The sequence below is a fragment of the Antedon mediterranea genome, chromosome 3 (genome assembly GCF_964355755.1).
Source record: "Antedon mediterranea chromosome 3, ecAntMedi1.1, whole genome shotgun sequence".
Classification (NCBI taxonomy): domain Eukaryota; kingdom Metazoa; phylum Echinodermata; class Crinoidea; order Comatulida; family Antedonidae; genus Antedon; species Antedon mediterranea.
This window is the reverse complement of record NC_092672.1, coordinates 14251493-14268071: the sequence shown is the minus strand read 5'-3', so window position 1 is coordinate 14268071 and position 16579 is coordinate 14251493. Positions and strand designations below refer to the sequence as shown.

General features: G+C 33.1%; 2 protein-coding genes across 4 annotated transcripts in view; one reads left to right on the top strand and one right to left on the bottom strand.

Moving 5' to 3' along the window:
* The window catches only part of LOC140044935 (endothelin-converting enzyme homolog), a 40893-nt gene extending 32999 nt beyond the window's left edge, over positions 1-7894 (bottom strand). For both annotated transcript variants that reach the window (XM_072089641.1, XM_072089642.1), the window contains exon 1: positions 7581-7894. The gene's annotated coding sequence lies outside the window, so the exon portion shown is untranslated. The remainder of the gene's footprint in view (positions 1-7580) is intronic.
* Positions 7895-7942: 48 nt separating this feature from the next.
* Positions 7943-16227, top strand: LOC140044936 (arylsulfatase J-like). Of its 2 annotated transcripts, none has more exons than XM_072089644.1 (7): positions 7943-8249; positions 8880-9066; positions 9806-9999; positions 10415-10622; positions 10995-11244; positions 12173-12309; positions 15089-16227. In XM_072089644.1, the coding sequence occupies exons 1-7, from the start codon at positions 7992-7994 to the stop codon at positions 15358-15360; spliced, it is 1506 nt and encodes a 501-aa protein (XP_071945745.1). In that variant the 5' UTR covers positions 7943-7991; the 3' UTR covers positions 15361-16227. The 2 variants fall into 2 exon arrangements, with proteins under 2 accessions (XP_071945745.1, XP_071945746.1); XM_072089645.1 differs by lacking the exon at positions 15089-16227 and adding an exon at positions 13814-13952.
* Positions 16228-16579: the final 352 nt, after the last annotated feature.

The following is a 16579-nucleotide window of genomic DNA, read 5'->3' as shown; positions in this document are numbered from 1 at the left end:
TCAAGCCAAACAATAAGAATTGTTCATAGAAATGTGCATTATACGACATATAAAGTACATTGAAATGAAAGCAATATCTTGTAAGGTATGAAGAACAAAAATTTACTTCGGAAAACAAACTTCTTGCGTTCCCTTTGTGATGTAAACAAATTTAAATATTTTGAAATGCTCAAAATGTCCTGAACGATGCTCTAATTTGATTAGAAATTGATTTGAGCATTTTAAACTTTTGATGCGTGATTATGCTTTACTGCGTGCAATGTTGACCCTTAACATGAAGGTTATGTGTAGTTAATTTAATTAATATCTGTCAGACAAGTAGAAAATATAATTGATAGGGTGAATTCACAAAATGGCGTCTGAATGGCATCATGGTTGAGTGAACACGCTGGAAAGCTTATTATGGTCAATTATTATTATCGGAAAAATATTGTGAAAATTTGAAAATAATTAAGAAAAATAATAATAATAAAAGATTTTGTACAATTAACAATAGGTTTTTATTCCTAATAATAGTAAATGATGTTGTGCCTAAACTGAACTAAATATACAGATGTACAGTATAGTAGTAACATCTGCATTCATTATAATGCTAATGAAACTGTATGTTTAACACATTTAAAATAAACATTGAAAGGTTAATTTTTTCAGGAAATCATGGATGACAGAATATCAACCAGATACAGTATATTAGAATTAGAAACCATTATTTTTCAATGTTGCAAAAATGAAACCATGCGATCCTTTTTATTTACTGTTATTATTAAAGTCAAATGCTGCTTTAATAACCTCATCATACAGTTCGACGAACTCAACTTAAATGCTTCACTGATGTTGTCTGTAAAATATTTAATATTAAGAATATTATCATTACTTCCAATTAAATTGTGGATAGCTTTGATAGTTTATTAACCCTATCCAATACAAATAATTATCTTCCTAAATTTTCATTCAAGAGGTTTTCTCTCATAATTTTATACTCATTAACATGACAAATTATGAGTTGAATGTTAAAATGTTTAGTATATTTCTACTGTATGCATGCAAGCATGCACGTTCAAAGAGAAGAATGGATCTGAAAGGTTAACAATAATATAATACTAGCAGTAACCTGTCTCCCTGCACGGTCTTTTTCTGCCTTATGTGGTTATATACTTTGCATGGGCAAGTATATTAAAAGCGCACTCTGATAAAAGTACTTTGGCAAATTATTAAAATAAAAACAAATTGTATCAAGATTAAAATTCTGAACTACTGTATTTACGGCCAGTGATTTTGTTATACACGTCTGCCTTAATAATAATAATTTGCATGGGATGATTAGTAAAAAGCGCAGTACTGGATATGGGATATGAAAGTGACAACGTGCATGACAGGTGCACGTTGAGGTATGTCAATCGTCGGCGGATTAAAACATTTTAATGATAAAATATGAATCTGAATTAAGTTATAGAATAATAAAACTACAGACAGACACAAAAAGTGCACAACTCGAAATTAAATGATGCTCTTGGACACAAACTTATTATTTACCACATATCGCGGATTCGAACTTGAACGTACTAAGCATTGATATCAATTGCCACAGCGTTTTACTCACCGAGCAAAACCGTGATTTATGAAAATCATTCTGTTCAAAGGATAGGTATAATTAATTGAAACTTCAACGACGCTGTCAAAACTAAACACTGTTTTAATTTGGCGGCCCGGCATGGTATTTGTAGATCCAGACATGGCGGTACACAACAGAGGAGGTTGCGTAGTTTATACAGTGACGTAACATGGTTGCTGAGACGTCAAATTATTTTTTTGCCTTTTTTTTGTGTTTATCCTTAAAATTCTGGAAAGTGACATAGCCTATCGTGTGCGGCCCCTTAATAAACATCAGTGTGCCAAAATGTGAGCACACGAAAAATTAGTAGCATTAACATATGGATTGCACTAAGGAAGTTTTAGTACTACCCAAAGCTCTGAGAACTATTTTTTCTGGCTTTTTTTTATCATTTGATTTATCATTTTCCTTATTTTATTTGTATCTCCATTTGAAATCCAGCAACTGATACAGCATTGTCATTTGTTCAGTAATTTGCCTTTTGATTAATAATGCAGACTTAGGTCCGTAACTAGTGCTTTATTATTCTGTCCAATAGAACGAGGACCAAGACATCTGATTACTGCTAATAAGATGCACTATCTGTGACCTAATTGTGACATAGAGCATTACCGAATGTGCCATTTTTTGCCATCACAAAGAAATTGGTCTAAACACACATTTTTCGCATCTGTGATGTACCTAAACCTACCCCTACACAAACAAAAATAAAAGAACAAAGTGATGGCAGCGTAATTGGCTTAAAAACTGAGATTCCTAGTAATGGATTGTCTTTAGCCTTTAATTATTAACAAGCATAAATTTAAAGGATTGATGTTTTTAATCATCTTCAATTTGTCATCTGTTAATACTGGTGATCAATAAAATTGCAGGTGATCCCTAAACCAAACTAAATTGCACTGAGATAATCCCTAAACTGAATCTTAAAACATCTTAATTATAGGCAGGTGAAATGTTATCCATAAAAATATTATGACTACTAAAAAAATTCAATTTCCATAAACATAAAATAAAAACTATTATATAAAAAAAAATAATATAGGGTCTGTTTCTGCTGAAATAACATAGTGTATGTATAACCATAAGTGTCATTTTCTTGCCAGAAAAATGTAAAATATTTAAACTGACTACGATCTCAACATAATGGTTATAATCACTAAATTCTCTGTTGAATACCTCTTTTTCTCTCTTTCTTCTTTATGTAGCTGCTGCAATGCAAATTAATGGTTATTATTATGAATGTCAGTGACGATCTGAATATCTATAGTCAACTAAAGTAAGGAACAACATCAAAGCATTTGCAAATAATCTGTTAGTGTTGGGGCAACAAAGATTTCTAAAAAAAAAAAACAAACATTAAAGGAGAGTATGAGGTTTTATCAATAACAAAACAAACAGAGCCTGTGAAAGCAGAGGACAACATCGCCAAAGATAAAAAATTCTAATTCGGGCAAGGAAGGAATAACCTGTCCCCATTTTGGGGGATCGAAAGGCAGATTGGGTAAAAAAGATGAATTTTAACACGACCACGGTCTACTTGATAAATCTTATGTGTGAACTGTGAACGGTTATACATATGCTACTGTATAAAGTGGAAAATTTGGGGTGCGCTGAATTCTTTCAGTGGAACATTATTGCAAACAAAGTTGCAATGCAATTTCCAGGGCTCTATAGATCCATATTCCATGGTGAGGCTGAGGTGGCAAACTCTTTTATATTACCTTCAGTACACTACGTTGTTCTACAGTAGCTGGGCAGTTGGGCTGCCGGAACCAGCTTTTAGGCCGATAAATAAAAGTTTGTGGAATGCTGGTATACAGCACCACAGCGTTGCACTGGCATTTTCCATTTACAACAGTTTTGTGACTCTGAAAGTTATATAACTGTAATTTTGTTTACGTTAGCAGCGGTCCATAGCAAATTTTCTATTTGTATGATATGCTGCATTGTTTGTATCTACGAAAACAAAATGAACTAAATTCTAAAAACATAATGAACAATATCTATATGTTGTTTGAAGGTTTGCATGGTGAAATCAAATGTTGATACTGGGAATATAAAGTAGAATAGGGTGGGACTGGTGTGAAAGCTAAAAACAATAGCAAGTTCACAGTGGGAGGGATTGAAACTAGCTATAGAAGAGCATTGTTTCTCATGAAAAATAGTGAATGGAACAGTGTTCTCCCCAGGATTCACAACCCCCTGGTTTCGATTTCGATACTAAGTACATGAGTGTACTATGGTGGGGCTGTGAGGGAGCGATATTTGGTAATTGACACCCTAGATGGCTGGAAATGGTACGCTCGCACATGACACTTCATAGCACGCTAGCAAAGAGCAAAACCATCATAGCCTACTTTTTCAGCCGGTAAACATGCGATAAGAGACGTTTTTTGTGGTCAATACAAACGTCAGGGAGAAGTCCCCGATGAAATAAAACTAGGCCTACTCACCAGTAGGACACCTCTAGTTGGCAGGAAATGACACTTCATAGCGCTCTAGCAAACAGCAGAACGATCGTAGCCTTCTTGATTGGAATGCAAATGTATTATACAATCAAAGCAGCTAGCAAATCAACCGCGCCTTTGTTACGTACGTTACAGACGAAAGCGTAAATCCCACCGATACATTATTCAGTGTGATATTGAAAATATCACTATGATATTTGTTTTTTAATACACATAACATTTTTACAAGAAAAACATAACTCTTTATAGAGTCAACACCAATTCAGCCCCACCATAGTTGATGTGTTTTTGAAAATATGACACACTCTAGATGGTTGGAAATGCCACTCTCACGTTATTATAACTGATATTAAAGAATTGATATTTAAAAAATGAAAACTGAGGTAGGCCTACTAGCCTATTAAAAAGTGACATTTCCCCCTATATTTTGAGCAGGGGCAGATCCAACCTTTTAATAAAGGAGTGGGGAGGGGGTGACGACGCAACCAGTATACATACATGAGGCACAGGCCCCACCATGGTGGAGCATGTAATGAAGTGAATTTTGGTAAATGACAAATGGTACTCTTGCACATAAAATTCATGATAAATGTTAAAGATGTATTGCCCCCCTGAAAAAATAATTCTTAACAAAAATTTTTGAATATGCCATTTTAATGTAACATAATAGTTATCCACTTTGACCAAAAATTAAATCGAAAAAGCAAAAAATAGTCAAATTGGCTGCCAGCCAGTAGGTTTTTGGTTGAATTTAACCATTTATTTTGTCATTTTATAGATGAAAACATTATTTGTTTTTGTTTTTTTTTCTATGGAAGTGATTAATTTTATTAAAACTACAAATAACATATTTAAAGTCCGATTTAATTAATCTTCATTTTTCATGTTTTTGGGAGACAATACATCTTTAATGGCACCTATAGTTGGCCGGATGACACTCCCATTGCGTGTTAACAATGGAAAAATGATAGACGTATCCTCTACTTTTTCTGCTGGTAAACACACGCAACTAGGGATACCATTGTCGCGTCAGGGGGAAGTCCACGATGAAGGTACTTCTTGTACGGTCTACAAGTGTGACGACAACAACATCAATGGCGACCTCTGTTAAAGACTAAATTAGCGCGGCATATGTGTTTTAATCAATATTGAAAGTACTTACTCTTACGCTTTTACCCCAAAGTGTTTCATTATGATAGGATAATTTTTTGTTGTTGGTCCAGGGCATGTGGAGAGGGCGGACACTCGACCCCCCCACCCACCACCCGATCCGCCACTGATATATAAATCTGAGTATTTGCTGGTAGTCTATAGTTGCAGGAGGTTTTTTTTTTTATTATTTTTTAATAGTCTGTCCATTGTTATTAAACAATGAAACAAGCAAAAGGTGTCCTGGGCTGGATTAATCCTGTACTTTCAGTTTCTCCAAACTGTTGAACTGTTAACTGCCTTAACCATAGCACAATCCATGGAGCTTGAATCTATACAGAAACGCGCATGTAGAATAATTCTCGGACAAAAATATGCATCTTATGATCAAGCAATTAAACTACTTAATCTTAAATTTTTAGATCAAAGAAGAGAAGATATTCTTCTTGATTTTGCTAAAAATCTTAACAAAATCGTCCCTACCACACTTCCTAAATTGAGAGGCGAAACGTGTGGCAGGATACTTAGGAATGCTAAGAAGCAAAGTGAAATATATGGCAATACTAAAAGATTCAACAACTCATGTTTCCCAGCACTGTGTAGACTAATTAATAAACCAAAATAAACACATTTCGGGCATAAGAACAACAATAATAATAATAATAAGTAATAAGTACTTTCATCAGTTTTTTCCATGTGTAATATCTCCTTTTTAAAAATATTTTTTTTTTAACTTTTTAACTTTTTAATGTTGTAAATTTTGATGTTTGAAAGCTTGTACAGTACCAATTTTATATGTAAATCTCTCGCAATTCAGTTTTATTTTATATATACTGCAAAGAGAAATATTGAATAAAAGCAGAATGAATGAATGAATGAAATACTGACGACTCAATAGAATTAATTAAACATCCAGGGTAAAGAAAGTTAACAGTGATTGAAAGATCAATTCAATGCATGATCAATTGATGTATTCTGCAAAATTCAATGCAAATTTGATTTTCATCATTATTCTCTATCTTTTTACCAGCAGACTAATGTGAGAAACCAACATTTTTCTCCTGTTAATGTTTGGTACATGACAGTATAGCAACATTCACACATACAGTCCTTGGTACATGACAGTATAGCAACGTTCACACATACAGTCCTTGGTACATGACAGTATAGCAACATTCACACATACAGTCCTATTGTGGTACATGACAGTATAGCAACATTCACACATACAGTCCTTGGTACATGACAGTATAGCAACATTCACACATACAGTCCTTGGTACATGACAGTATAGCAACATTCACACATACAGTCCTTGGTACATGACAGTATAGCAACGTTCACACATGCAGTCCTTGGTACATGACAGTAGAGCAACATTCACACATACAGTCCTTGGTACATGACAGTATAGCAACGTTCACACATACAGTCCTATTGTGGTAATTTGGGGTCTTACTAAACACCAAACGGAAAAAAGACCAAACGAGACTCAGAATGTTGCAAATACTGTATCTACCAAACAAGAGTAGATCATCTGAATCCAAATGAGAGTATCTCTGGCACGCCCATATTGCCTTTAATAGGTGAACAATGAGTTCTCCAATTAAAGCCACTATGGGCATGCCATAGATACTCTCGTTTAGTTGATTTTTGCTATAAAAGTTGGGTTTTCATAATTAATTAACAATTTAACAATTGCTGTTTAGTAGGACTGGGTAATTTGCAAACATATGTTTAATTAACTTTAATATAATAGTTATGATAAAGTAATAGTCTTTTTTTGGCAGAACCTGTTAATACAAAATGGGTTTCAATCTAAACCACTTTTTGGCAAAAGCATTGACAAAACCATGGTCGCGACAACCGCACCATTTTTATTGTCATGGCTACGGCATTGTAAAGTTTGTGACCTTAAAATAAACGTAGATGTAGAGGATGCATCTTTAAATAGGAAGACGAAATAGTGTCTGTTATGGGAGACCTGTCTGCTCACTAGATGTGTCTGTAGTCAGGTGTATGTATGTGACAGGAAACTAGTGTTGGATCATCCATGGAGGTATTATACCTCCATGGATCATCTGTGGTTATTTCTCCCATGTTGACTACCATCATCATTAAACAACATCTTATTTACGGTTCTTAATCAATCATGTTCGTATTTAAAGACAGACTAAGCATTTATTGGCGCTGCTGTAAAAAAATATTAAAAGGGCTAACTACAAATTACAAATAAGCTCATTTGATCAATTATTATGCTGTATACAACATGCATTTCTTCCCTACTATAATGTGGAAGAAAAGCATGCATTTCATTATCTCGTTGTCATCGATGATTGGAACATTCTTACCTTCCTCAAAGGGTTATATTCAGGTATCCCGAATGGTTCCTCTGGATCTACGGTATGTCAGTTTACTCTTGTACAGAATAGTTCAACAATGGACAAGGTATAAATATTGTATAATGCAGATAAATGACTCTCTTGAGCTTAAATTACAGCAGTGTGCTTGTTTATGAATTGGAATATAGTACTTTTCAAAAGGGGTGATACCTTATTTACTGAACTGTAGAAATGTCCAATGGCAATTTACCATTTACCATTTTATCTATTTCAACGTTAATTATGTCATTGTTATTGAATGTAGTACGAATCAGTTAGATCATTTTTATGCTGTTAAATACTGAATTAAAATAATTATAGTTTTACCTCCACCAAAATCGAATCAACCAATAAGAGAGTAACTCGGCAGTTTCTGGTATAATGGCACCTTTATCGCCGGTTTCGTGTTTTGTATTCATTTGTATGTTTATTTTAGTATCAGTTAACGCAAGTACAACGCCAAATATTATATTTATTCTTGCAGATGATTATGGTTATAATGATATTGGGTATCATGGCTCTGAAATACAAACACCGAATTTGGACCGTTTAGCCAAATCGGGTGTCAGATTTGAGAACTACTATGTTCAGCCTATCTGTACACCCACCAGAAGCCAATTGTTGAGTGGTCGCTACCAGGTCTGTACGAATAAATTAATTTAAAAATGGAATCAAGTGTGTAGGATATTAATTTTAACTACATTTTTACTGCACGCACAATGGCTTTGACATTTTTTTGTTTCTATTTTTTATACTTCTATTAGTCAAGGATAATAAAAATTAAAATATCAACTAATTTTTATTTGCATGACATATACATAAATCAAACTGATTATGCAGGCCCATTTCTGCAGGATATTTATTGTGGAACTGAGTTAGAACTAAGTTGATCGTTTCTAACTCAAACAAAAGGCGGAAAGTTGAAATACAACACTAAAGAATCAAGCCTTGATCATATATTCATTTTACAGGTTATTCTTGTCTGCTTTGTTGGCAAATATGTAAAATTGGAAGGAAATATCTCAAAACTATATTGTAGTATCAAATTCACAAAATGAACAGCATTCATTTCGAAAAGAAGGCCCCTCTTTAGTTTCCAAAAGTAATCTTGAAAATAACCCCATCTGAAAAAGAAACCCACAAAAGATTCCTAAAAAGCGAAGCTCATGAGCTTCTTTTTGAAGTAAAACTATTCAAATCAGATTTTCTCTCCTTACACATGGTTTTTATATGTACAAATGTAATTTTGTAACATTTTCTTTCATCTAGATTTATACTGGCTTACAACATTCGATTATATGGCCAACTCAACCAAATTGCCTTCCTGTTTCTATGACAACATTACCTCAAAGATTAAAAGATAATGGATATGCAACTCACGCAGTTGGTAAATGGCATATAGGTTTTTATAAGAAAGAATGCCTTCCCACTAGCAGGGGATTTGATTCATTTTTTGGTAAGTGCAATAACAGCAATATGATATATAGTTTTTTATAATAATATAGAAAAATCAAATTTGTGATCTATAAATTGTTAACAATAGCTATAATTATGATGTAAACATGGCTAAATATGATTACCTCTGCCTGTATTACTGAACTTATTACATTTTGGTATCATTGGACCTCTTAATACTGGAATTGAACATTGTCTTCTTTTTTTATATATAATTTATATTCTGTAAATGATTATAATTAAGTATGGTCATTCATTTAGTTATGTAGTTAATTTATAAAACTTGAATCTAATAACCACACTAATTCATGGTAATCTAACAAGATCAGGTGTCACATAAATCCCCCAAAAAACATGGGAAATGAAGAATGATAAAAAAAATACTCTGAATAGGCCATTTTAATAAATTTAATCACTTCCGGAAAAAAAACTTTTTTACTGGAAAAATGTATTTACCGGAAAAAAGTTGTAATTTATCAAAACAATTTTTCTTTTAAATAAACATTTTTTTAGGTAAATAATTTTCTTTAGATCCAATTTTTGGTCAAAGTGAATAACTATAGTTTTTCAGGGAGGACAATATATATATGTACCTAGGATGGGTGAAGCCAACAATTTTTTATGATGAAATTTAATAATATTGTGTATGTAAATCATAATACCACAATGATGTTATAATATTTTATAAAATATACGGCTACTGAATGTAAAACTAATTGATATATTATACTGTACTCTAGGTTACCTAACTGGTAGCGAAGACTATTGGACACATTATCGAAATGGTGGTTTTCCAAGTACTTTTATGAAACATTGGTATGCTTATGACTTACATGATGACCTTCGACCTGCCTGGGAGTACACAGGCAATTATTCAACGTACATATTTACTGAACAAGTACAGAATATTATTACAAAACATAATACAAATGAGGTTTGTTTTTATGAAATGCTTGGATAATTAGATCCTCATTATAATTTAATATTGACACTTAATAATACTTAAACTGACATAACCAATATTTTGTAACTTTTGTATACATTTTTTTTAAAATAATGTAACCAGTCAATGTCGATCTGTTAAAATCGCATTTTATTCATTCACAGTTCATTCACCTTTTCCATGTCAACATTTATATGACATACAGTACATATTTGATACTGTTAATGTCATGAATCAAATGTAAAGAAATTTAAAGTTTCTATAAAGTGTAACAATCACTGTACCATATTTATGAGATAATATAAAGAAGTATTGAATTGATTTTAATCTCAACTTGTGATTCCATATAGTGGAAAATAAATACAGTGAATCTTTTTGTGCGATTAACATTGATGTTTTCTTGCAGCCTTTTTTTTTATATCTTGCATTGCAATCAGTCCACTCTCCTTTACAAGCACCAGATAAATATATAAACATGTATTCACACATAAAGAATAAGAATAGAAGACTGTATGCTGCCATGACAACATGTATGGACGATGCTGTAGGCAAGATAGTGCAATCGTTAAAGGATAATCTTGTGTGGAATAACACAATACTCATATTTTCAACTGGTAATTATATTTACTGTATTCATTTGAATAAACGCGCAAGGTGTTTATTGTTCAGACAATTTTTAGGAGTTTTTTCAGGGGAGGAATTTATTTGTGTGTGTAATGATAATGGTAACATGTATAATCAAACAACTTTCTCCTAGGTATTAAAAAATACAACACAATTAATATCAAGAAGTGTCATCATATTCGGATTGTAATTATTTAAAACAATCCTAAAAAGGTTTGGTATGTTGGTAAACAGTGGTGCTGGAAACAAGACCCTAACCATCATACATACAATGTGTCTCAGTGAGTTACAATAGTCAGTTGCCAATAGTTCTTTTTTGAAAAATCATGAAAAAGAAAATAAATTTTTTGTTTCTTTATAAGACAATGGCGGACAGGTTCTTCAAGGAGGAAATAATTGGCCTCTACGTGGTTGGAAGGCATCGTATTGGGAAGGTGGAATGAAAGCTGTTGGCTTTACTTCTAGTCCTCTTCTACCACTCAACGTACAAGGCACGATTACCAAAGAGTTGATGCACATCAGTGATTGGTTTCCTACTCTTGTACAAGGTATTGCCAATGGAAACATTAGCGACTTAACCCTGGATGGTTTTAATGTTTGGCCAACTATAAGGTATAGCTTATACTTTTAATTCAGTTAAATAACTTACAAGTGACAAAGTGTACTTATTTTTATAGTAGTTAGTTACTTCTAAGAACACCCACGCTAGGAAATCATTAATCTAAAAGGTTAAACTGTAACATTTAAATTTAATGTACTGAATATTTTTAAACAATGGGAATCAGTAATACTACTATTATGCTAAAACCTTTAATTGAAGAGTTAACACTGTATTTACAATTGAATATAATTGTGTTGTTGAGAACACCAATATGTAGTTTAAATGTTGCTTTCAATGTTGATTAATATTAGGAAATAGAATGCTGCTAAAAAATGTGCAAGAAATACATAAAGTATTAGGTTTCATGTGCTTTCATATTTACTATCTATGAACTGTAAGATTAAGTACTGTAATCTGTACTGCCAGCTTTAAAGTGCAAGATAGGCATATTTTTTAACAATGAAGATAAACTATGTTTACTTGCTTTTTCGGTTTATGAGATCTGCATTTAAACACAAAAAAAGATTTGCACCCAAGTCCACTATGTCAACTTTTATGAATTCATTTTATGATATGTGCAGACTTGAGAACTTGTTCATCTGCATTTTGCAATTTGCTCTCTGACTGAGTAAAAGTGGACATATGATGTTATAACACCACAAAAATTTAATTTGTGCATGTTCACTGAAATTGAAAAGTCTCTGTTTAATTACTGTACAAAGCCATTAGCATAGGCCTAAGTTTTCACATTTGTTCAAAATTGCCTTTGCTGAGAGATTGTTTTTTTTGTTGCTGTTTGTTGAAATGTGCAGAAGGTTCCATTGTAAACATTAGGTGTTTTAGCCTAAACATATCCTAATGATAAGATAACACTCTAGATAAAACCTTAATTACATAATGCTTGTTCTACAGTTGGTTAACATTCTTACATTTTTTCAGTGAAAATAAACCATCACCACGCAAAGAGCTGTTGCATAACATTGATGCATTTGAAGAAAAAGACAAAAGTGTGTTTAATGTGAACATGACAGCTGCAATAAGAGTTGGAGATTGGAAACTGCTTACCGGTCATCCAGGTATGGAGTATAGTCAACTGCTTTCCTAAAGGTGCGCTTATGACAACTTAATTCAAATGTGTTGACATAAGCACTCTGAGCAACTGACCTCAACTGACTGGAACTGACAAGGGCACACAAAATGTCGTCATATAAAGCTTAGTTGACTTTCCGTTCCTTTCCGTTCAGTAACTGCGACCAGTAGTGATCAGTTTGATATTTCTACATAAGCGCTCCTGCATACTTGCTCCTATACAACTACAAATCGTGTCGTGTGTGCGTTATAGTAACTATGAATAGTTACAATTAGTTTGTATCGACAAAATTTCTCACTCACTGGTTCAATTCAGCTCCATCAGTTGCTCGAAAAGTCGACATAAGCTCTCTTACCCAACTAGTTTCTTTCTGTTAAGTTGCGTTGAGTTCCATGTTGACATAAGTGCACCTTTAAGACCAGACACCTAGAAACTTATCATGTTTTCTAATATTCTTTTCTGTTTTAATTAAATGTATTGTGAAATTTGGACTCTTTGGGCCATCTCGGGGTTGTTTCATAGTGTTTGTGTGTTCTTAGACTCTAGTGTCGTGTAGTGTTAGGTATTGTTAACTATATTTAGGTAGTCCACAGGATTCCTGCATGGAAAAACAATGAATTGTGTGAAATAATCGATTACATGTGCAATAATACCAGTGACTTTTAGCAAAGTGGCCCAATTGTTAGTTGATAGTACAGTTGTAGCATATTTCTAACCATGCTTCCATTTATTGCTTTTTTTGCTAGTTTATTACAGTTTTTATTGAACAAACAGCCTTTTTTTGGTAACCATTCATGTAAACCTATATTGACAAACTGTGTTAATTGGTAACCATTTATGTAACCTTTATTGACAAACAACCGTTTTAATTGGTAACCATTTATGTAACCTTTATTGACAAACAATCATTTTAATTGGTAGCCATTTATGTAACCTTCAGTGGCGGATCTAGGATCTGACGAGGCGGGGTGGCCATGAATGAAAATGGCATATAAGGTGCACTGTGGGTTTGGTGATGGTGTCCCCCTACCGATCGTTTTTTGTGAAAAATAGATGCTTACACAGATCTTTTTTGACGAACTAATAATAAACTTTGATAAAAAAACACTTTATACGAAATGATAATTTGATCACGCGGTACTTTGAAATGCATCGATATAGTGCCCGTGTGTGTACTGTGTGGTGGTCTTATCTGTTAAACTCAGATATACACCCTACAGCCTGGTGAATAACTCTTTATTAAATTTAGTATACAATGCTTGCAGTAATCGTCGTGTCTATAACACAAAATCAATGAAGCGCCAAATTCGCCGCACATTTTCGGCCTTGTACATACAAGACATTTCATATTTATTTTATACCTATAAAATTATAAAAAAAAACACCATTCATCTCGTTTATCATTTTAATATACTGCATACCCTTATTATGAAAAAAACCTTCATACGTGAGAAATAAGTTCACAATATTATACACTCTACGCTATACAGGGGTGTAAATAAGATGACCACTCTAGTATGTGCACACACAGACCAGGGCGGTAATTAACTGAAATGGAAAATGGTGTATTTTTGGAGAGTGATGACGTCAGCATTCAAACAAGGAGCAAGCTAGAAATATGTGATGATGGTGTGTGTGTTTGGAAAATAACTCAGTTGTGGGTATTATCCGAAGATTTTAAATCATGTTTTCTTTTTAAACTCTTGAATTCATAAATAGTATTCACTATGTAGACCTACACAACTATAATGCTAACCCTAGCTCTGGGCCTACTCTTCTTAATTAAAAGAGTTGGTTGCATAATTTTTTTTTTCATTTGGAGAATTAAGCGGGGTGGCTCGCCATCATATTCGTTCCCCTACATCCGCCACTGACCTTTATTGACAAACAACCGTTTTAATTAGTAACCATTTATGTAACGTTAATTGACAGACCTACTGGGAATTTTTTTCTTTATAACATTTTTTTTAAAGAACAAATTAGCAATTGATTGTTTGTAAAGCAGCATCATCTATTCTAGCATCTACTTCACATCTATATCAATGTAAAGAGTGGCCTTCACAATCTATAATGATCCTAATCTAACAAGTGTGAAACAATGACGTAATGAAATAATATGTAATTGGCGATTGAAGACCTTTGTCCAATTAGTCACTGGGAGCATACATTGCTGATATGACTTCTTTTATCACTAATTTGCATGAATTACTTCTGTCACATTAAAGATGTATTGTCCCCCTGAAAAATAATTTTTTTTGTTGAATATGCCATTTTAATGTCACATAATAGTTATTGACTTCGACCAAAAATTGATCGAAAAAAAATTAATTTACCTGAAAAAAAATGGAATTTAAAGCAAAAAATGGTCAAATTGGCTGCCAGCCAATGGATTTTTGGTTGAATTTAACCATTTATCATGTTATTTTATAAGTGAAAACATAATTTTTTCTGTTTTTTTTTCTACGGAAGTGATTCACTTTATCAAAACTACAAAATAACCTATTCAAAGTCTGATTTAATTAATCTTCATTTTTCATGTTTTTAAGCATGCAGAAATAAGATGCATTCATAAAGGGATGCAATAATGCGTTGATTACCAGAGCATTGTTGGAAATGCTCAGACAACTTGACCGTTGACCGATGTAATATCAAACTATTAGATTAGACTGCCTGGCTGCCTAATAGCTACTTTTGTAGACTTCTCTTGCCCCATAATCACCTAAACAATTTTTTCAACATAAATTATGTAATCTCTGTGTTTACAGGGGCCAACAATGGAGAATGGATTCCTGTACCAGACTCTGGTATAGAGGCATTTAAGCCTCTACTCATCCCGAACCAACAAGTTTGGCTGTTCAACATCACAGCAGACCCGTATGAATACTATGATGTGTCACAATCTCATCCTGATGTTGTCAGTCAATTGATAGAGAGACTTGGCTACTATTATAATACATCTGTTCCAGCTTACTGGCCAGATTTTGATGAGCGAGCTAATCCAGCATATCACCAAGATGTTTGGGGTCCTTGGGATTAAATTGAATTGCACAACAGGTTATCTTGTGTTATCTAAATATTAAATTCTTTCTACCTTAATCAAGCCTTCAAAAGTAATCAAGCTGTTATTTTGGATAGAACATCTGCTGGTTGATGTTGTTTACACAGATAATGATATAAATATTGATTTAATGTCATGTGACTATAATTAAATTCAAAGAATTAAATTTCATGTTTAGGTTTCTAGTTTTTCTGGCTTTCGTTTATTTAAAGTCTACATAAGGTGATTTAAACTGAATCATATTAGAGTTACATCTGACATAAATGCTTTATCTGATGTGATGTACCTTATAACCTTATACTGTACTACAAACTCAGAAAAATGTATACAGTAGTATCAAACAATTGACTGAGAGATGAGCATGTAAACACAGGTTTAGGATAACAAAAAATACCATAAATAAAATTGAGCTTTGCAGCTGCTGTTAATCCACAATGTATGCAATATAAATTCATATTAAAATTGAGTTTAGGGTTTTTACTTTTAGGTTCTAAATATATACTTTTTTCTTGACCACCATTCTTGTTATTCAACACACATTCCATATACATTGCAAGTTCTTTGTAAAATAAATTCTTAAGATGTACTATAAGTTCACCAGGTGTGAAGCAATAACATGTGGATATTGTCAATTTGTTTTCTTTTGTAATATTGTATTGAATAAAGATTGATATAACATTTTCCATAAAATTATAAACTTGACAGTTACTGTACGTCAAAGTACATATGTATATATAGTCTTATTACATTATTTATGATCAAATTATTAAATTGTGTACATTTATTTAAATTGTTGGTCGAATATTACTTAATTTTTAAAGTGAAGGCGCAAAAATATAATGACATCGTGCTCTCAATGACATAATTAAGAGTGCAATAGAACACCATGTGACCCATCCTCTAATCAAATGACAAGAACCTACACAGATGAAAAGGCATATATATACTTAAACGTTCTATGATGCAAGATACGATACTGCCATATTTGGAATGCTGTTGCTGTGTGGAATTGAGGACTAACAGCGGTGTAGGTGGCTTGCTTCGGGAGTGTTCAGAAGCGTGTGTGCTTCTTATTGCTTGGTGGACAGTACCTGAAATATGGTTACTGAGACACCCTTGGTCTGGGGTACTAAAGGGCATGTCTTGGTTCTTGTACTGCCTTCCATGAGGTGGTGGCTCATGCGATTTTCGTTTATAA

Excerpts from the sequence above, each read along its gene's own strand:
- LOC140044936 (XM_072089644.1), top strand. The coding sequence starts at position 7,992 with ATGGCACCTTTATCGCCGGTTTCGTGTTTTGTATTCATTTGTATGTTT. Across the intron at positions 10,000-10,414 it reads CAAAACATAATACAAATGAG|CCTTTTTTTTTATATCTTGC; the intron begins GTTTGTTTTTAT and ends GTTTTCTTGCAG. Across the intron at positions 10,623-10,994 it reads AATACTCATATTTTCAACTG|ACAATGGCGGACAGGTTCTT; the intron begins GTAATTATATTT and ends TTTCTTTATAAG.